General features: G+C 36.7%; 2 protein-coding genes across 9 annotated transcripts in view; one reads left to right on the forward strand and one right to left on the reverse strand.

Annotated features, from left to right (window-relative positions):
• The window catches only part of LOC139964612 (epsilon-sarcoglycan-like), a 43,260-nt gene that overhangs the window by 9,365 nt on the left and 11,544 nt on the right, over positions 1–22,351 (reverse strand). For all 3 annotated transcript variants that reach the window (XR_011792039.1, XM_071966362.1, XM_071966361.1), the window contains exons 6-10: positions 21,438–21,588; positions 17,555–17,754; positions 15,438–15,464; positions 4,112–4,234; positions 2–115 (exon numbers count right to left, since the gene is read on the reverse strand). Coding sequence is in view for 2 of the 3 variants with exons in the window: in XM_071966362.1 (XP_071822463.1) it covers positions 2–115; positions 4,112–4,234; positions 15,438–15,464; positions 17,555–17,754; positions 21,438–21,588 (615 nt within the window). In the remaining variant the exon portion in view is untranslated. The remainder of the gene's footprint in view (position 1; positions 116–4,111; positions 4,235–15,437; positions 15,465–17,554; positions 17,755–21,437; positions 21,589–22,351) is intronic.
• LOC139964608 (uncharacterized) overlaps positions 4,145–22,351 on the forward strand; it is a 159,327-nt gene continuing 141,120 nt past the window's right edge. For 2 of the 6 annotated variants that reach the window (XM_071966338.1, XM_071966339.1), the window contains exon 1: positions 4,146–4,262. In XM_071966338.1, coding sequence (XP_071822439.1) covers positions 4,219–4,262 — 44 coding nt within the window. In that variant the 5' untranslated portion in view covers positions 4,146–4,218. Of the gene's footprint in view, positions 4,263–22,351 lie in introns of all 6 variants that reach the window. The other 4 variants (XM_071966342.1, XM_071966343.1, XM_071966336.1 and 1 more) reach the window with 3 other exon arrangements.

The raw sequence follows: 22,351 nt of genomic DNA on the forward strand, positions 1-22,351 counted from the left end.
CCTGAAACTTGTTTCCTGTTTTTTCTTCCGGGCCTCTGGGGGTAGTCTGTAGGGTGGGGGTGGGGTCTGATGGGGCAGTACTGCTCTGGATGTTGTCCTCTTTCCTCTCATATTACTGCATAGAAGAAAAGTTACAGTTGAACATATAACAAAAGGATAGAAGGAATCAGCACTTCATCCAGGATAAAAATAGTTTTACAATATGTTATTACCTGCACTTCATGCAGGTATAGATGGTATTGCCATATATGTTATTATAAGTATTTCATGTAGGAACACATAGTTTTACCATATGTTATTACATATAGGATATGCATTGTATTACCATGTAATTATTTATGTAGGATACACATATTATTACCATATATATATAGCAATAACCAAACCACTTGATGTAGTCCTGATGAACATGAGATACACATTGTATTACCATATGTTATTATATATAGGATACACATAGTAACATGTTATTATAAGCACTTCATGTAGGATACACATTGTATTACCATATACATGTAATTATAAGCACTCATGTAGGATACACATAGTTTTACCATATATATATATATGTTATATAGCATACACATAGTATAACCATATATATGTTATTATAATCACTTGATGTAGGATGAACATGTGATTACATATACACGGTATCACCATATGTTATTTTATATAGGATACACATAGTAACATGTTATTATAAGCACTTCATGTAGGATACACATTGTATTACAAGCACTCATGTAGGATACACATAGTATTACCATATATATGTTTTAAAGCATACACATAGTATAACCATAAATATGTTATTATAATCACTTGATGTAGGATGAACATGTGATTACATATTGTTTTACCATATATTATTGTATATATGATACACATAGTAAAATGTTATTAAGAACTTCATGTAGGATACACATAGTTTTACCATATAATGTTATTACATATAGAATACACATTGTATTACCATATACAGGTAATTATAAGCACTCATGTAGGATACACATAGTATTACCATATATGTTATATATGTAGCATACACATAGTATAACCATATATGTTATTATAATCACTTGATGTAAGATGAACATGTGATTATATATACATTGTATTACCATATATTATTGTATATGATACACATAGTAAAATGTTATTAAGCACTTCATGTAGGATACACATTGTATTACCATATACAGGTAATTATAAGCACTCATGTAGGATACACATAGTTTTACCATATATATATATATGTTATATAGCATACACATAGTATAACCATATATATGTTATTATAATCACTTGATGTAGGATGAACATGTGATTATATATACATTGTATTACCATATGTTATTTTATATAGGATACACATAGTGAAATGTATTATAAGCACTTCATGTAGGATACACATAGTTTTACCATATAATGTTATTACATATAGGATACACATTGTAATACCATGTAATTATAAGCACTCATGTAGGATACACATAGTATTACCATATATGTTACATATAGCATACACATAACCATATATATGTTATTATATTCACTTGATGTAGGATGAACGTGTGATTACATATACATTGTATTACCATGGATACACATTGTAAAACGTTATTATAAGCACTTCATGTAGGATACTGTACACATATTTTACCATACATAATGTATGTATGTTATTAGAACCATTACAGTATACTTTTATACATATATGGTACAGTATTACTAACTCAACACCATGTAATGTAATCATACAGACACATCATCACTTTGCAATATTAAAACCTTTAAATATGGCATACATTGTAATATATCCAAGCTGAAGCACAGTATAACTACAATCATAGATTAAGTAAAATTCAAGTTTGTGGAATGAATTTGAAAAGTTGATTTCAATGTTGCAATGCATTGACCATTTACTCAATATCCTGTTCTTTGGTTAATTAGTCTTGTCTCTTCTGCAGTGAAACTAAATATTACAGTTATCTTTCCATGATTGTACATGATGCCATTCATAGTAGCACTGATGTCATTACACCACAGCAGTCTACAGCCAATGTACAACTACATGCATCCTAAATGGGTCACCTCTCTGGGAGGCTAAAGGAGAAGGTAATTAACGATCTTTCATACGGGGGTGATGATAAATACTTCCCGGACAATTGATTTACGGTAGTTTGGAGGAAGGATAAGAGTGAATGCCAGTGGTGAGAGAGCAGAGAGATGATTAACTACCTGGAAGGATAAGCCGACAGCTTAGCGCTCTATGACATTACAACCATCTTATATTGGTTTGTCACACTAACAATGAACTACTACTACTCTGGGACAACACTCCACATGGCTGCTGGAGATACTCTGATTGTAATTCGCTGGATATCAAATCAAATTAAAAACAGCAGTCTTCTCTGTGGATACAGACATTGGTAGCCATGTTTGGAAATCTTTTATATTGCTGGTAACTAGTTGCAACAATTGTGAAAATTAACTGTGACTTCTTTGTAACAAAATTTGTAAATATCAAATGCCTAGCTGTGCATCCTTAAGAATTATAGTTAACGGAATAGTTCCTCACAGTTGATGCTAGAAGTCCATATTAAAGTTGTTTTGGAAGAACAGCAAAGTTATGCAGCATATTACTTATGAGCAACCCTCAGCTGCCAGTATGTTCACTGAATATAGGGTTTTATCTAATCCATCACCCAATCCCATCCATAAAACCAGAAAGCTATTTGTTGTAATCTCCAATAAAAGCTGCCCAAATCATTGCTGTTTGCAGTAGACTGACAATTCATACATGATAATATTATAATCTGCCATGTGTAGCAACAGTCTTTAGAGTTTATTAACAGGAAGGCATAACCTACAATGGTAATCACACACTGACATCTCAATCAGTACTGTGTAAGTATAAATACTCACTTTCTGCTCCCTAAGGTAATAACTTCATATTGGTATAAATTAAGTGCATGGCTAATAAAATCTTTCATTCAGTTCCTGTAACTGAATTAACCATTCAGTAGGACGATACAATGCTACTAATGAGTGCCAACAGATGGTGAACCGTTTTCATATTGATCCAATACTGTCCAAGGAGCAATCGCTGTTCAGAACCAGAATGGTTCGTGTGGACAGCATTCTAGCCAGACAGTCACGGATTATTTATGAGCAAGGAAAGAAAAGCTTGACAAAGTTGACCACAAGGTATGTTGTTTCTTAGCTACTGTTGGTAATATTACTAACTATATTCAACATACCACCGGGGAAAGGCAATTTTGTACACTGAGTGAGTAAGCATACTTAAGCGAAGGCAAACTATTTCGTTTCAGCTATTTGTTTCATCGCAAACTTTCAGTGGATGGATTTTACTAAATAATAATAATAATATCTTTTCCAGTGTACCTGAATGCAAGAAGAAATTTACTTGAGGAAGCCGACAGATGCACTTGTAATGCCTCATCACTAACATTACAATGCTTAACTCAGCAACACACTGCAACTCACTGTACGAAGTAGTCATGCCACGTTCAAATCGCAACATAAGGAAAGGAACTTTCTCCAGTATAATGTCATTGTGCAACATACATTAAGTGTTGCATTTATTGCCTTGCAAGTTGATATTTCATTTTCCATCTTTGATGTAACTTAAACGTTTTGTGAATATATTCAAATATGTAGTGACATTGAAAGGTTCAGAGTCCTGCAAACATAGAACTAATTAAATGCATCGTTATGATTGAAATACTGATGATGTAATAATAAGGCAAACATAAAAAAGCTGAAAACAAATTCAACTATCAAAGATTCATCAGGTAACTTTCAGTTTCAGATTGAGGAAAGAAATGCAAAAGAAAAGAAAATAATAAAGTCAGAGAATAGACATGAATGCAGTGTTACTTACTGCTAGGAAGATGTGTAGCAGTAACTGTAGCCATTCATTGCTGACTGATTGTAAAACCAACAAGATCTGCTTTGAGTGTCATAGATCATATTTATTTCATTTGAATATTTCTAAACTGATTTTACAAGCTGAGATATACAGAGCTGGTAGCAGTTAATAATTTCATGTATAACTTGGTGAATGGAACAAATGTTGACTTACGGAGTACCAGCCATCTGAGGGGTGTTGCTACCGACAGGAGTCGGACCACCATCTCGTCTGTTTGATAAACTTCGGAGTTCTTGGCTGGCCTGCCGGATCATACTGTGATGGGCCAGCTGAATTCTAAAGATGATGGCAAGAAAGGAAATAGGTAAACAACATTTTACTTCTTCAGTTTTGCTTTCCACTGCTAGTTATATTGTATGTCTTGAGACTATAGGCAGGATTATGTGGGTGGGGGGAGGGAGGGCAAGGTGGGGCATTTCCCCCACTTTTCCCAGACCTTGAGCTTGGCTTTTTATCCAGTTCGGTCGGTAATTTGGTTGGTAATGCTACAGGAATACTATCAGCTCTGCCATACTTTATACTTATTCATTATGCCATTACAACGGCTATTGTGACAATTCTCATTTAAATCCATGTTACTTTTTATGTTGCATTCAAAATCTGGCAACACTTTTATGCAGATAGCATAATTACATTTTCAAATACACAACTAGTACTTGGAAATAACCTATAAATATTGTACCATATTACATCTAAGGACTTTAGAAAATAAATAAATTCTCAAGGAGAGGGGGACACCCCCTCATCTTAAACCCCTTCCCCGGGTTCCCCCCAACTTTTAGACGTCAAATACGGCCCCAGCTTGAGACCAATATGTCTATTGAATAGAACTGAAGCATTGTGGGTAACAGGCCTGTTGCTATACCTGCATCATACTATGCTGTTTTGTTAAGTAACTGGATCTGTATATGGAACACATTATCGATACATTTGACTGTAAGTTTCCATAAAGAGTACATAATTAATACAAATCCATACCCTTGAATGTGACAACTAAATAGAGTACTATGCATGTAACACATATCCATAAATGTTAATGTAACAGCTTCTTAATAGAGTATGCATGTAACCAGTGGCAGACTGCAAATGACATTTGACCTACAACAGTTTCAAAGGGTTCTTATACTTAACAAAATGAATGCACAAACCATGTACGAAGCTCAACAAAGATGTACCTTTGAGTTATCATGTTCACAGAGTTTTTAAACCTTGACCTCTATTGACCCAAAATGATCATTGAACTTCACAGAAAACAATAGGCTTCTTTTACCCAATAAGACAGATCCACACACCAAGTACAAAGTTCATCCACCATTAACCTATTAAGTTGCCATGTTTACAAGCAAGGGTCACATACATACATTCACACAGGCATAGCATAGCATATATGCCTTTTACATCCAGTAGAAATGAAAATGGTCAAGCTCAATTCCTGCCTGACATTTTGGAGAGATGGTCATATCTAGCTGTTGTATCACAGGTGAACGAATGCTATGTCATAGATGTACAACCAGAAAGTATGTTTGACTTCTTTCAAAATCTTGATTAAGTTGCGACTTCAAAACTGGATGGATGCATTACAATATGAATGCACACATGTGCAGTGGTAACATATAGTCCACAATACCTGAACTGAAAGTTAGGGTATTGCAGGTACAATCAGTGGCGGAGCGTCCATACAGTCAGGGGGGGCGGATGCCCCCCCCCCCCGACGGACTCAAATGGACTGCAGGTGCCCTTTTCAGCTTTTAACCACTTTTTACTTATTTGCGATTGTTGACTTTTTTATTGTGCTCTCATCTACCTATTGACATTTGTCACATTTTGTTGGTGTCATTTTCTGACAAAATGCTCTAACAGCTATTTATTCTTCGTTTATCTGCAAATAATAGCAAGGCCCGGAAAGGGTCATTTTTGGCGATCTAGGGAGTATCTTTACTCAAAAAATTTCTGTACGCTCCGCGCCAACCTGTGGTGGCGCTCCACTTAGATAGTGTCGAAAGCGCCCCTACAGACCATTCTCGCCCCCCCGACCAATACCCCTAGCTCCACCACTAGGTACAATGCAGTGTGACAATGAAGAAAAGTAAAAGTAAACTTTTACAACACTCTTACCTACCTACTGTACGTATGTTAGTACAAGTTTAACCAACAAATGCAATCATCCTGTCCTGTTTTAGAGGCAAATATAAATTTTCCTTTACCTAACCCTCCAGATCTCTCTTAAGGATTACATCACTCATCTATACCCACATCTGATGCCTGTAATATTAATTGTACATACAGTACTACTTTTGTTCCACTGAATAGTTGGCTTATTTGAATTTCATTGATTTGGAAACACATGAACTGGAGTAGCTGTTGTAACACTGTGTAATAAGTGCATGAGGGTACTGTAGTACATACCTACTGTGCAGGGAGTAACATTATAATAAATGTGTAATGATTTATACAAGACACTTACAAGACATATCATATCCTATCGTATCGTAGTGATTTATACCTATTAGAGGTGCACTGTAAGAAATTTCCATACATTTGCCAATTTTGCTAAAAGCCATTGAAGACTCGCCCCAAACCGCGTGCGGCCATCTGAAAAAGTTAACTTTCTGTTGCTTGCAAGTGACGTTTTGTTCGTGTCGCTACAAAATGCAGACAGTACAACGTGATACCTTAATTGTTATCTTTAGCTGGACCTGAGATGTCCATCGCTGTATCGTTTGTATACTGTGCTGTGGGTATTGACCACAGCTGTATGTACTGACTGTACACTAGTGTCTAATTACGGACGGTAGCAAGCTGTGTGTGTATTTTCTGGGATCGACGGTGGTGTTTAACACTTCTGTTACACCTCATTCGAAACTAGGTCAAATTACCGTTATTAGACATTTCCTTTTGTGCGAGTCTTGTTTACTGTCCTACTGTTAAACAGCATTTAGGTCTTAGTATATCCCAGTAACTGCATAACAAAGTATTATTAAACAGGTCAAATCTCCAGGATTAATAAAGAAATTTGAAAGATTCTTTGTCTTTTGCAGATACAGTTTGCACCAATAGTGTTTGAGAATACTTCATCACTTTGAAACAGTTGGGAACAGTAACTGCTAAGCATATGTGATATTTAAGGGTAATCGCTAAGCATACGGATATTTAAGGGTAACTGCAAAGCATATGTGATATTTAAGGGTAATTGCTAACTAAGCATATATGTGATATTTAAGGACACAAATGTACCTCACTTGATCTGGTATAGACCTAATCAAATTAACCCAATTCATGCTATATCTTCATCAACTCTTCAAAACATGCCTGATAAATTCTGAAACTGAAAGGATCACAAGGCCATAAATATTTCTCTTCACATAACTTGTGACAAGAGGCAGGGTCTAGTTATGATATGCAATAAAAACCAATTAGAGAGAAATGTGTTATATTGACTAGCAGTTATATTGTGAGATAAACCACATTGCTCATCATATCCAAGACATGTAAACAAGCACTGAAGCTAACACCAACACAGAAGCATACAGGAATGTATTTGCATAAACCCTACTTAAATAAAGGGTAAATTCGGGCCAAACAGTAATCAATTTACTAATGGTTCATAACCTGGTTATTGATCAAAGAGTGAAGTAGAATATTAGTTGGCTTGCATGGTTGTTCCAATTCCATTGACTAATACAGAAGTATTTTCCCCAGACACTTCCTTCAGTGTATAGTATAGTAATGTGAGGACAAACTAGCACTTCCTTGCTACTGCCATTATTTATTTTCAATTTCCTTATTCATAAAGTTTGTTGTTTATTGTACCAATATCCCAATAATACAAAGATCAACACTTTCTGAGCTCAGCATTTCAACTGTTTAGTACACAACAGAGTACACATATAGAGTTTGGAATCTGGTGGGTCATACTTATAATGGAATACATAATGAGACTTTAATTTCATCCCTGATCTCACTGACACCCTCCAAATAGTTACTTCTTTGTCAAATGAAAGTAATTATTGAGAAGATTAAATAAATCTGCAGGCATTCACAGGCATTCATTCTGTGAGATTCTTAAATGGTTCAACTTAGTTTCTGAATTTAATGTATTGGATAAACAAGAAATGTTTTGAGAACCACTGTTAAATCTGACAAGCTCCACCTATTGTCTGTCATGATTAAAAATATAATTAAGGTGACAAATATGCCATTCCTGCTTTCTGTCATAACTCATTTCAAATTTCCTGTGCAAATTTTTATAGTTTGATTTATTATATTAAGTACTGGCAGGTTTGAAAATGTGTCGACTTCCTAGGAAGTCAGCCCTTTTTAAACAACTCTCTACATGAAGGCTGTCAATCTTACCAAACTTATCTAGTATTAACCAAAATTACAGTTCATCTAACTTAATAGTGCTTGATGAGTTTTTCACAAAGTGATAGTTACTAAACAAGCTATGTATAAATAAGAATTGATAAACAAGATAATTTTGCATATTATTAAATTTTCATCACCTGTGCAAAGTAACTTACAAACTTAAATAGAAAATCTCATTTAGTTGACGTACATGACATGAAACTTAAACCAGTCAGGATATTAATCCACATTTGTAATCCTTGCAATATTTGTAGCAAATATTGTTCAAACTGTTATCAAAATTAATTGGTAAAAGTTGTTTTAATAAAGTGGTCAACATTTACATACTCCACAAAATCATGATTGACTGGTAAACCTAATGTTTATATTTTATTACAACATGTAAAAATGTTATGTGATGGACGTAATTTCACACCATTACTGTATCTCTGTAGGTACAACAGGGGATTTCCACATGTCAATAATAAGGTGGCTTTCTCTTAGTAAAAACACATGGATATTCATCCTATGAAAAAACAGTTAGTAATATTCTTCGACTACAGTCTGTAGGTGCCTGTGTATGCTGTTTTATTTGTCCCTACAAATAACTGATGTCATTTTTTCTTCAGAAATGAACTAGAACAATTTGGGATGTGTAGGCTTTGAACTGAGTGTCATATAGAATGCCATGGTTCCTGTGCACAACTGGTATATATCTTTGCATTCGTAGAAAAATTCATCCATATTGCAAAGCATACTGGGTACATTATTCCTACAGTGTACTGTATTATACTGGATACATTATTCCCTACTGTGTACTGTATTATACTGATACATTATTCCCTACAGTGTACTGTATTATACTGATACATTATTCCTACTGTGTACTGTATTATACTGATACATTATTCCTACTGTGTACTGCATGATACTGGATACATTATTCCTTACTGTGTATGATACTGGATACATTATTCCCTACTGTATACTGCATGATACTGAATACATGATTCCCTACTGTGTACTGTATTATACTGATACATTATTCCCTACTGTGTACTGTATTATACTGATACATTATTCCTACTGTGTACTGTATTATACTGATACATTATTCCTACTGTGTACTGCATGATACTGGATACATTATTCCTTACTGTGTATGATACTGGATACATTATTCCCTACTGTGTACTGTATTATACTGATACATTATTCCCTACAGTGTACTGTATTATACTGATACATTATTCCTACTGTGTACTGTATTATACTGATACATTATTCCTACTGTGTACTGCATGATACTGGATACATTATTCCTTACTGTGTATGATACTGGATACATTATTCCCTACTGTATACTGCATGATACTGGATACATGATTCCCTACTGTGTACTGTATTATACTGATACATTATTCCCTACTGTGTACTGTATTATACTGATACATTATTCCCTACTGTGTACTGTATTATACTGATACATTATTCCTACTGTGTACTGCATGATACTGGATACATTATTCCTTACTGTGTATGATACTGGATACATTATTCCCTACTGTATACTGCATGATACTGAATACATTATTCCCTAATGTGTACTGTATTATACTGATACATTATTCCTTACTGTATACTGCATTATACTGGATACATTATTCCTACTGTGTACTGCATGATACTGGATACATTATTCCCTACTGTGTACTGTATTATACTGATACATTATTCCTACTGTGTACTGTATTATACTGATACATTATTCCCTACTGTGTACTGTATTATACTGATACATTATTCCTACTGTGTACTGCATGATACTGGATACATTATTCCCTACTGTATACTGCATGATACTGGATACATTATTCCCTACTGTGTACTGTATTATACTGATACATTATTCCCTACTGTGTACTGCATGATACTGGATACATTATTCCCTACTGTATACTGCATGATACTGGATACATTATTCCCTACTGTGTACTGTATTATACTGATACATTATTCCCTACTGTGTACTGCATGATACTGGATACATTATTCCCTACTGTATACTGCATGATACTGGATACATTATTCCTACTGTGTACTGTATTATACTGGATACATTATTCCCTACTGTGTACTGTATTATACTGATACATTATTCCCTACTGTGTACTGTATTATACTGATACATTATTCCCTACTGTGTACTGCATGATACTGGATACATTATTCCCTACTGTGTACTGCATGATACTGGATACATTATTCCTTACTGTGTATGATACTGGATACATTATTCCCTACTGTATACTGCATGATACTGGATACATTATTCCCTACTGTGTACTGTATTATACTGATACATTATTCCCTACAGTGTACTGTATTATACTGATACATTATTCCTACTGTGTACTGCATGATACTGGATACATTATTCCTTACTGTGTATGATACTGGATACATTATTCCCTACTGTATACTGCATGATACTGAATACATTATTCCCTAATGTGTACTGTATTATACTGATACATTATTCCTTACTGTATACTGCATTATACTGGATACATTATTCCTACTGTGTACTGCATGATACTGGATACATTATTCCCTACTGTGTACTGTATTATACTGATACATTATTCCTACTGTGTACTGTATTATACTGGATACATTATTCCCTAATGTGTACTGCATTATACTGGATACATTATTCCCTACTGTGTACTGCATGATACTGGATACATTATTCCCTACTGTATACTGCATGATACTGGATACATTATTCCCTACAGTGTACTGCATTATACTGATACATTATTCCCTACTGTGTACTGCATGACACTGGATACATTATTCCCTACTGTATACTACATGATACTGGATACATTATTCCCTACTGTATACTGCATGATACTGGATACATTATTCCTACTGTGTACTGCATGATACTGGATACATTATTCCCTACTGTGTACTGTATTATACTGATACATTATTCCTTACTGTGTACTGCATGATACTGGATACATTATTCCCTACTGTGTACTGTATTATACTGATACATTATTCCCTACTGTGTACTGCATGATACTGGATACATTATTCCCTATTGTATACTACATGATACTGGATACATTATTCCCTACTGTGTACTGCATTATACTGGATACATTATTCCTACTGTGTACTGCATGATACTGGATACATTATTCCCTACTGTGTACTGTATTATACTGATACATTATTCCCTACTGTATACTGCATGATACTGATACATTATTCCCTACTGTATACTGCATGATACTGGATACATTATTCCCTACTGTGTACTGCATGATACTGGATACATTATTCCCTACTGTATACTGCATGATACTGGATACATTATTCCCTACTGTGTACTGTATTATACTGATACATTATTCCCTACTGTGTACTGCATGATACTGGATACATTATTCCCTACTGTGTACTGCATGATACTGGATACATTATTCCCTACTGTATACTACATGATACTGGATACATTATTCCCTAATGTGTACTGTATTATACTGATACATTATTCCTACTGTGTACTGTATTATACTGATACATTATTCCCTACTGTGTACTGTATTATACTGATACATTATTCCCTACTGTATACTGCATTATACTGGATACATTATTCCCTACTGTGTACTGTATTATACTGATACATTATTCCTACTGTGTACTGTGTTATACTGGATACATTATTCCCTACTGTGTACTGTATTATACTGATACATTATTCCCTACTGTATACTGCATTATACTGGATACATTATTCCCTAATGTGTACTGTATTATACTGATACATTATTCCTACTGTGTACTGTATTATACTGATACATTATTCCCTACTGTGTACTGTATTATACTGATACATTATTCCCTACTGTATACTGCATTATACTGGATACATTATTCCCTACTGTGTACTGTATTATACTGATACATTATTCCTACTGTGTACTGTGTTATACTGGATACATTATTCCCTACTGTGTACTGTATTATACTGATACATTATTCCCTACTGTATACTGCATTATACTGGATACATTATTCCCTACTGTGTACTGTATGACACTGGATACATTATTCCCTACTGTATACTACATGATACTGGATACATTATTCCTTACTGTATACTGTATTATACTGGATACATTATTCCCTACTGTGTACTGTATGATACTGATACATTATTCCCTAATGTGTACTGTATTATACTGATACATTATTCCTACTGTGTACTGTATTATACTGATACATTATTCCCTACTGTGTACTGTATTATACTGATACATTATTCCCTACTGTATACTGCATTATACTGGATACATTATTCCCTACTGTGTACTGTATTATACTGATACATTATTCCTACTGTGTACTGTGTTATACTGGATACATTATTCCCTACTGTGTACTGTATTATACTGATACATTATTCCCTACTGTATACTGCATTATACTGGATACATTATTCCCTACTGTGTACTGTATGACACTGGATACATTATTCCCTACTGTATACTACATGATACTGGATACATTATTCCTTACTGTATACTGTATTATACTGGATACATTATTCCCTACTGTGTACTGTATGATACTGATACATTATTCCCTACTGTATACTGCATTATACTGGATACATTATTCCCTACTGTGTACTGTATTATACTGATACATTATTCCTACTGTGTACTGTGTTATACTGGATACATTATTCCCTACTGTGTACTGTATGACACTGGATACATTATTCCCTACTGTATACTGCATGATACTGGATACATTATTCCCTACTGTGTACTGTATTATACTGATACATTACTCCCTACTGTGTACTGTATTATACTGATACATTACTCCCTACTGTGTACTGTATTATACTGATACATTATTCCCTAATGTGTACTGCATTATCACTTTACACCTATGAAATGATTGTGTATGCTTATTTTAATGTCTTTGTGTGGGATTCTATAGTATCTGGGTTACAAAATATTCATTCCAAAATTTCACGCCTTACCCAGACATTTAATTGTTACCATGTCTAAAGAAAATTTTACTTTCCCAACACAGAGCAAGATTTAAGATTCCCCTGTTTTCCAAGAACCTTTTGATTCCATTGTAACAGGTAAAACAGTCAGCATCTTTTGAACAAACTCCACGGTTGGAAAACAGGAAAGAAAGGAACAAAGTAAACAAACAATACCATGACTTGGCATTACATGGCAACTTTACCTCCCACACAAATTACTACCATTTTCTTTGATTTATTTGTGCATATACTGTACTACTATATTGAACAAGGGTTTGGCACTGGGATTTCAAACAAGGAAGAGACTGAATTCCTGGAAAACACTTTTGGGGTGAATTCTTAAATCTGGGGATGGGGAGGGGGGGGGGGGGTTAACATGGTAACATAAGAAGCATCCATTAGGTTTAACAATTTGGTCCTCTTCTTATACCCTATATTTTTATCCTTTTTGTATTTTAAAAACAGTAGTTTATGATAAATTGAATACTAATATAGAAATCCTTGTAACATCATTCATATCATATCATATCCTATCACTGTTTGCGTATTTCCCAAAAAAGCCTTACCACATCCGGATATGTGCCTTATCATATCAGCTATGAAAGTTTTCTTGTTACTAATTCATGAATTTTAAGTACTTGAAACTTGGAATAGACATGTCCAACCTTGGTAAGAAGGTATATGATTCTAAATTTTTTGCACTAATATATGTCTGTAGGTACAGCAGAAGATTTTGTAAGTAAAGAAAAAGCCAAGTTGGGAAGCTTCTGCTTTAATCTCATGATTGAGGACTCGTCTTAAATTGTGGGGTCCTTACTTCTAGCTACCTGATTCATTTACGTTGGTAAGTACAACATTTATGGGGTAACTAAAGCTTGGTGTAATGGAAAAGAAATTGAATGTGGGGTTGGGTGCCCAGTAGATGGAGTAAAGGAAGAACTATATTCAAGACAAGCTTGCAGTCAGGCCGGGGCACAGGGGACCATCCCCTTCCCCCACCTCCTAGTCAGGCAGCAGCACAGGGGACTATTCCCCTTCCCCCACCTCCTAGCCAGGCAGCGGCACAGGGGACCATCCCCCTTCCCCCACCGCCTAGTCAGGCAGCAGCACGGGCTATTCCCATTCCCCCACCTCCTAGTCAGGCCGGGGCACAGGGGACCATCCCCCTTTCCCCACCGCCTAGTCAGGCAGCAGCACAGGGGCTATTCCCCTTCCCCCACCTCCTAGTCAGGCAGCAGCACAGGGGACTATTCCCCTTCCCCCACCTCCTAGTCAGGCAGCAGCACAGGGGCTATTCCCCTTCCCCCACCTCCTAGCCAGGCAGCGGCACAGGGGACCATCCCCCTTCCCCCACCGCCTAGTCAGGCAGCAGCACAGGGGCTATTCCCGTTCTCCCACCTCCTAGCCAGGCAGCGGCACAGGGGACCATCCCCCTTCCCCCACCTCCTAGTCAGGCAGCAGCACAGGGGCTATTCCCCTTCCCCCACCTCCTAGTCAGGCAGCAGCACAGGGGACTATTCCCCTTCCCCCACCTCCTAGTCAGGCAGCAGCACAGAGGCTATTCCCATTCCCCCACCTCCTAGTCAGGCCGGGGCACAGGGGACCATCCCCCTTTCCCCACTGCCTAGTCCGGCAGCAGCACAGGGGCTATTCCCCTTCCCCCACCTCCTAGTAGGGCAGCAGCACAGGGGACTATTCCCCTTCCCCTACCTCCTAGTCAGGCAGCAGCACAGGGACAATTCCCCTTTCTCCCACCTCCTAGCCAGGCAGCGGCACAGGGGACCATCCCCCATTCCCCCACCGCCTAGTCAGGCTACAGCACAGGGGACCATTCCCCTTCCCCCACCTCCTAGATACCATCATGAGTACACAAACTTCACAAGTTACAGGACACAAGCATTGTTCACTTCCTGAATTGTTGGTGCCCTTAAATTGTTGGTGAAAATTCCTCGGTCTGATTAAAGTTAAGATAAAACTTGCATAGTCATTCATAGTCATATTTGATGTCATTTGATTAATTTTTACTGCACATCAACATTTACTTACTCAGGTGTGCTTTGATTTCTCTTCTCTCTGTGGGGAATAAAAGAAACAAAGCAAGTTATCATTTAACCTGATTAATACTTCCAGGCAGAATTACAACACATTGGAATTGCCAAGACTAGTCTGCATATATGCCAGCACAGAATGACCTGATGGGCAAAGAAGTGGGAGGACAATAAGGATAGGATAAGGAAGGCTGGCCCGGCAGAGGGGGAGTGGAGAGAGAAGAAGGAAGTCCATATATAATAGACTGACTCAAGAAAAGATTACTTTAAATATATTTAACTGCAAAGAAACACTACATGGTCATGTCTATGATTGCCAATGCTTTCTGATACAAATGTAAGCCCAACAGTTCAGCTCATAATCACCTTTCCCTCCAAAACATTTAAATATCACCATACCCTTTTCCATTGACATCTTTAAAACACCAGTAGCATTCTTATCAGTTCCTACATTGTTACTATGACTCACACAAAGTGAACATATAGGCTTACTACCATGTCAGATCTGCATGTGGTACCTGTACTGTCATTTATTTCTATCCATGGATGCTATTATCTTGTAAATTGCTGTTCAATTGTGAGACTCCGCTCAAGATAATAGTTAAAATAAAATGAAACTGTTAGCAAACTGCTTATCCACTAGAGAGCCTGTGTAATAGAATGTGTAAAAGTAAGGCCAACTTACTTTTACACAAGATAATAGTTATCCAACTGACCTGCTTCTTATCTGTCACAGGACATTCCAAGAATTTTAATGGTGAATTCCACAATGGCAGTCTGTAAATACTTACCTCATTGGATAATTGGGATCATGAATATTCATGCCCCTATTCTGGTTACACAGAAGATGAGGCTTCCAGGTTGAGGGAGTGAGGGTCAGGAAAGTAGTAGGAATAGTCTACAAACTTACTTACAATTAAGATTTGCAATAAAAGTACAGAAATTAGTAGCCATGTGAGTAGGAGTTGAAGGGGGTAGCAAAGTTAGTTGTTCCGATAGTATTAATTTTTTATTTATTTCCGAAATGTACCACCAAAATAACTGCCAAAGCCATAAAAGACAAAACAGTGTAACTTGGTTATTGTAGCATTGGTGACAAACGTGTATGGAAAGTCTATGATGATAATTAAATGTCAGGGAGGGAGGTGGAATTATCAATTAAACAATCTGTTGTATGGTATTTTCATTTCCTAATGATGCTATAAAACCTTCTAGCATTAGAACAAATTTGTTTTAACCACTGCAGGCAAATATTAGTGGCACAAAATCAGCACAGAGGAGTTGCATCATTTTATGCCATCGGTAGGGTAGTTTCTGTTAACTGAAATATAACCATTGGGTACCAACAGCAAAATCCCTCGATGCCATCGGGTTTGTCAAGCCCTGCTGTAGCAATGAATTTGAAGTAAGAGAAGGGAAGGTACCAGAAGGGAGAAGGGCGAAACGCATTTATCAAGAGTTAATGACTTAGATATATAACTGATAGATAAATTTGTTAGAAAACCATGCTTAGTTTGTTAGGAAACCGTGCTTAGTTTGTTAGGAAACCATACTTAGTTTGTTAGGAAACCATGCTTAATTTGTGAGGAAACCATGCATTGGCTCATATGAACACTAAACTATGAATGATGCAGATGCAAATAAATAGTTAATAGTTATCGACAGCTATTCAGAGGATAATAACGCAAGCTTCCAATTGTTGTTTGCACTATACAGACCTCCAAATGCCATTGTCCCCATGTAAAACATTATTGAGCCACTCCCCCAACCCACCTACCAATGTCCCCATGTAAAACATTATTGAGTCCCTCCCATCAACCCACGTGCCATTGTCCCCATGCAAAACATTATTGAGTCCCTCCCCCAACCCACCTACCATTGTCCCCATGTAAAACATTATTGAGCCACTCCCCCAACCCACCTGCCATTTACCCCATGTAAAACATTATTGAGTCCCCCAACCCATCTGCCATTTACCCCAAGTTAAATATTATTGAGCCCCCCCTATCATCTTGTTTTACTTTATTAAATTCGCAATTAAACAATGAGAGATGAAAGAAATGATCAGAGATAAAGACAACTAATTTGATAAACTGCATGGAGTCATTTACTCACATTCCTTGTCTGTTGCAAAACATCAGGCAGAACAGTATCATTACAATTGCAAGAAGTATCGCACTGGGCACAACCACTACCAAAAGGAATCCAATAAAATCACTGGAATCGTCCATTGTCTGAGAAGGTGCCCAAAATTTTCCTCCAAGATAGATTGGCAAGTTTGTAGTGGATGTGAGATGCTGGTTTGTAATTGTGTCCTGTATGAGGTAAATAGGTTAAGATTACTCACATGTACCACCAATATACATCCAATGTATAATGTTTCAATGTAGTCAAACCATTCCCTGCAATCTTCTCCATGTCACCCCCACTCACCCTCTATCCAGAACAAGCCAAATTAACATCTTCATACTCAAAATATGACACTAAAGATTCTGGTATGTCTCCCTCTATTACAATGTAAACTATTCAACTTTCTGGTTCAAAGATAGTACTCTAATTCCTTTGACACATTTTCCACCAATGCTAAGAAAGAAAAGTTTTACTCTGGACTGTCTGTAGTTTTAACCTTGCATATGCAGTATATGGTGTTTCAATGAAACCTAGCTGCCACCAACTCCTCACTCCCCTCTATGGCTCCTATCCACAATATATCCTACCCCCCAATTTTACCCACATTCAGTGCTATACATTCCTGGTCTAAGCCATTCAGAAACTCAAAAGACATTATGTAACAAACATGTCATTGGTTAATAGGAGCAGCACAAACGCTTGCAGCTATTTTAATACTAGATAAACATATTTGTTTTTTATGTACATGAAAATTGCAACTTGCATCTAGCAAACTATTTTAAGAATGGAAAACAGAAGTGGATATCTGATTTGATGGATATCCGATGGATACTTGAAGTGGATACCTGATTTGATGGATATCCGATGGATACTTGAAGTGGATACCTGATTTTACTTGTATTTTGTCTTGTCAGTGGTTCCATCCATACAATGATAACTACTGTTTCTAGTGATAAAACCTTCTTATGATGAATGGTTGTCCGACTTAAGTACTTCAACAATCCTGTTATTTATGATCATATGACATATTAACTATCTGTGTCCTTGTCACATTGTCCCTGATAATACAGGAAATGCTATCAGATGTCATTAATGATACTGCATATCTAACAACAACCACCAATTGAACAGGTATATCAATGTCAACATATCCTGACGTTAAGCTACTTTCCTTTTTTGTTATGGTATCATAGCAACAGATCTGCCATCAATAAATGTACTTTGAAATTTGAGAGCCAATTATTGCAATATAGAGTTATTTATTATACACCTCATATTCATTGTCAGGACAAAGTCATCAATTATATCTGAAAGTGATAGTTGAAATTAGAAATCTACATGATAGGAAATTCAAGGTGGCCAACAGCAATGTCTTGGAAGGAATTAACATTGTCATAGGCAATCAATTGTAAGACATTCGAACATACCCACAAGAACTCAGTTTAAAACATGTCATTTTTAGGTAATTACAACTTGAGTGAAAAAATGTCATTGGTAAGAAAAGGGTTTTTCAATGAAATTCTGCTGCAATATTCATAAACAGCAGCAGTGGCTCTTGGTGTATCTTCAAATTTCTTCTTTATTTTTGGTGTTTAATACCCATTGAATAAGATTATTTACTTAGTTTGGAATGTGGGATAAGTATGTTTTCTCAAGAGAGGTTGATTTAACTACAAGAGTTGTGATATATATGTACAGTACGACAAGATAGCTCAGAAAAATTAATGTAACACACAATTAACACCTGAGTCACCTCTAAGGGATTGTCAAGAAAGTCCCATTAGAGAGTGGAGTGGGGACAAAATTATCACATTATGATATTATTAGTTTTGAATGAGGAACAAGGTCTTGTCCAAGTCAACACACAGCCAGAGAGTCAACAAACACCAATGAAACCTCTAACAACACTCCAGACACCTGAATCTTCTCCAGTAGATTTCAAGTAGATGACTGAACAGGAGAGTCAACACACACCAATGAAACCTCTAACAACACTCCAGGCACCTGAATCTTCTCCAGTCGATTTCAAGTAGATAACTGAACAGGAGAGTCAACACACACCAATGAAACCTCTAACAACACTCCAGGCACCTGAATCTTCTCCAGTAGATTTCAAGTAGATAACTGAACAGGAGAGTCAACACACACCAATGAAACCTCTAACAACACTCCAGGCACCTGAATCTTCTCCAGAAGATTTCAAGTAGATAACTGAACAGGAGAGTCAACACACACCAATGAAACCTCTAACAACACTCCAGGCACCTGAATCTTCTCCAGTCGATTTCAAGTAGATAACTGAACAGGAGAGTCAACACACACCAATGAAACCTCTAACAACACTCCAGGCACCTTAATCTTCTCCAGTCGATTTCAAGTAGATAACTGAACAGGAGAGTCAACACACACCAATGAAACCTCTAACAACACTCCAGGCACCTTAATCTTCTCCAGTCGATTTCAAGTAGATAACTCAACAGGAGAGTCAACACACACCAATGAAACCTCTAACAACACTCCAGGCACCTTAATCTTCTCCAGTCGATTTCAAGTAGATAACTGAACAGGAGAGTCAACACACACCAATGAAACCTCTAACAACACTCCAGGCACCTGAATCTTCTCCAGTAGATTTCAAGTAGATAACTGAACAGGAGAGTCAACACACACCAATGAAACCTCTAACAACACTCCAGGCACCTTAATCTTCTCCAGTCGATTTCAAGTAGATAACTGAACAGGAGAGTCAACACACACCAATGAAACCTCTAACAACACTCCAGGCACCTTAATCTTCTCCAGTCGATTTCAAGTAGATAACTGAACAGGAGAGTCAACACACACCAATGAAACCTCTAACAACACTCCAGGCACCTGAATCTTCTCCAGTAGATTTCAAGTAGATAACTGAACAGGAGAGTCAACACACACCAATGAAACCTCTAACAACACTCCAGGCACCTGAATCTTCTCCAGTAGATTTCAAGTAGATAACTGAACAGGAGAGTCAACATACACCAATGAAACCTCTAACAACACTCCAGGCACCTGAATCTTCTCCAGTAGATTTCAAGTAGATAACTGAACAGGAGAGTCAACATACACCACTGAACCTCTAACAACACTCCAGGCACCTGAATCTTCTCCAGAAGATTGCATGTAGATAACTGAGCAGGAGAGTCAACATACACCACTGAACCTCTAACAACACTCCAGGCACCTGAATCTTCTCCAGTAGACTACAAGTAGATACCTGAACAGGAGAGTCAACATACACCACTGAAACCTCTAACAACACTCCAGGCACCTGAATCTTCTCCAGTAGATTTCAAGTAGATAACTGAGCAGGAGAGTCAACAAACACCACTGAAACCTCTAACAACACTCCAGGCAATCTGAATCTTCTCCAGTAGATTTCAGGTAGATAACTGAGCAGGAGAGTCAACATACACCAATGAAACCTCTAACAACACTCCAGGCACCTTAATCTTCTCCAGTCGATTTCAAGTAGATAACTGAACAGGAGAGTCAACACACACCAATGAAACCTCTAACAACACTCCAGGCACCTGAATCTTCTCCAGTAGATTTCAAGTAGATAACTGAACAGGAGAGTCAACACACACCAATGAAACCTCTAACAACACTCCAGGCACCTGAATCTTCTCCAGTAGATTTCAAGTAGATAACTGAACAGGAGAGTCAACACACTGAAACCTCTAACAACACTCCAGGCAATCTGAATCAATTCCAGTAGATGGCAAGTAGATAACTGAACAGGAGAGTCAACATACACTACTGATACCTCTAACAACACTCCACTGAATGAAAATGTATTACATAGAGGCAGTGGGAATATAATACTTACAAAAGTTACTTCACACCAGCTAATATCAAAGAATTCGTTTAAGTATTGAAATGAAGCTATCTCTGGATTGTCATTTTCACAGCCAAGTTGTTGTATATTTTCTTGTAGCCGACTTGAAGGTGGTTGTGATGATGAAACAGTTACTTGCACCCTGAAAATCAAAACAAAGATAAAGTCATCAATGAAATCTCAAGTTTTCAATATTTTAGTACAAACCTTCCAACTATAAACAAAGGAGTTGTACAAAAGCTATTTGATTGATAATTGTTAAAAAAAAACGGTTTATATGCTTAATAGAGCACAGACAACATTCACAATGTAAAACTGCATAAAGGTTCTTTGTTGATGCATATATGTATGTGTTATGCTCTTTAGCTATGTTTATGTACTTCAATTGCTTTCAAACACAACTTGATGTGGCTCCTACAGTAGGCAGTTTAAATCTATTTAAAGACTGTAAGGCTATGACTTTCTTACACAATCTGATACCTGTATATGTTATCACTTCTTCTCATTGAGGGTAACAACTAAAAAAATAATAAAATTATGTGGTTTCCCCAACAGTGATATCTGGACAGTTATTCTCACACAAAATATGATGGGATCATCCTTGATTAAGAACTACTCAAACCTAATCCTCAAATCATCAAATCATCAAATCAAGCACCTTACTGCATTAGTTGAAGAAAAGCTTCTGATTGTTGGAAATGATTTGAAATGGCGCCCTCAATTTTCTGTGCCAATACATTTGCCATTTGTAACTGTGGATTATTTACATTTAGTGTTCCAGTCATCCTGAGATACAAGTTGTAGAAATCTAGGTAATAATTTAAACAGAGGCAAATGTTCTCCATACTGTGCATATTTTATGACATATAATTTATTGTTCTTTGACAAAAGATTATTACATACTA

Source organism: Apostichopus japonicus, chromosome 23 (genome assembly GCF_037975245.1).
Source record: "Apostichopus japonicus isolate 1M-3 chromosome 23, ASM3797524v1, whole genome shotgun sequence".
Classification (NCBI taxonomy): domain Eukaryota; kingdom Metazoa; phylum Echinodermata; class Holothuroidea; order Aspidochirotida; family Stichopodidae; genus Apostichopus; species Apostichopus japonicus.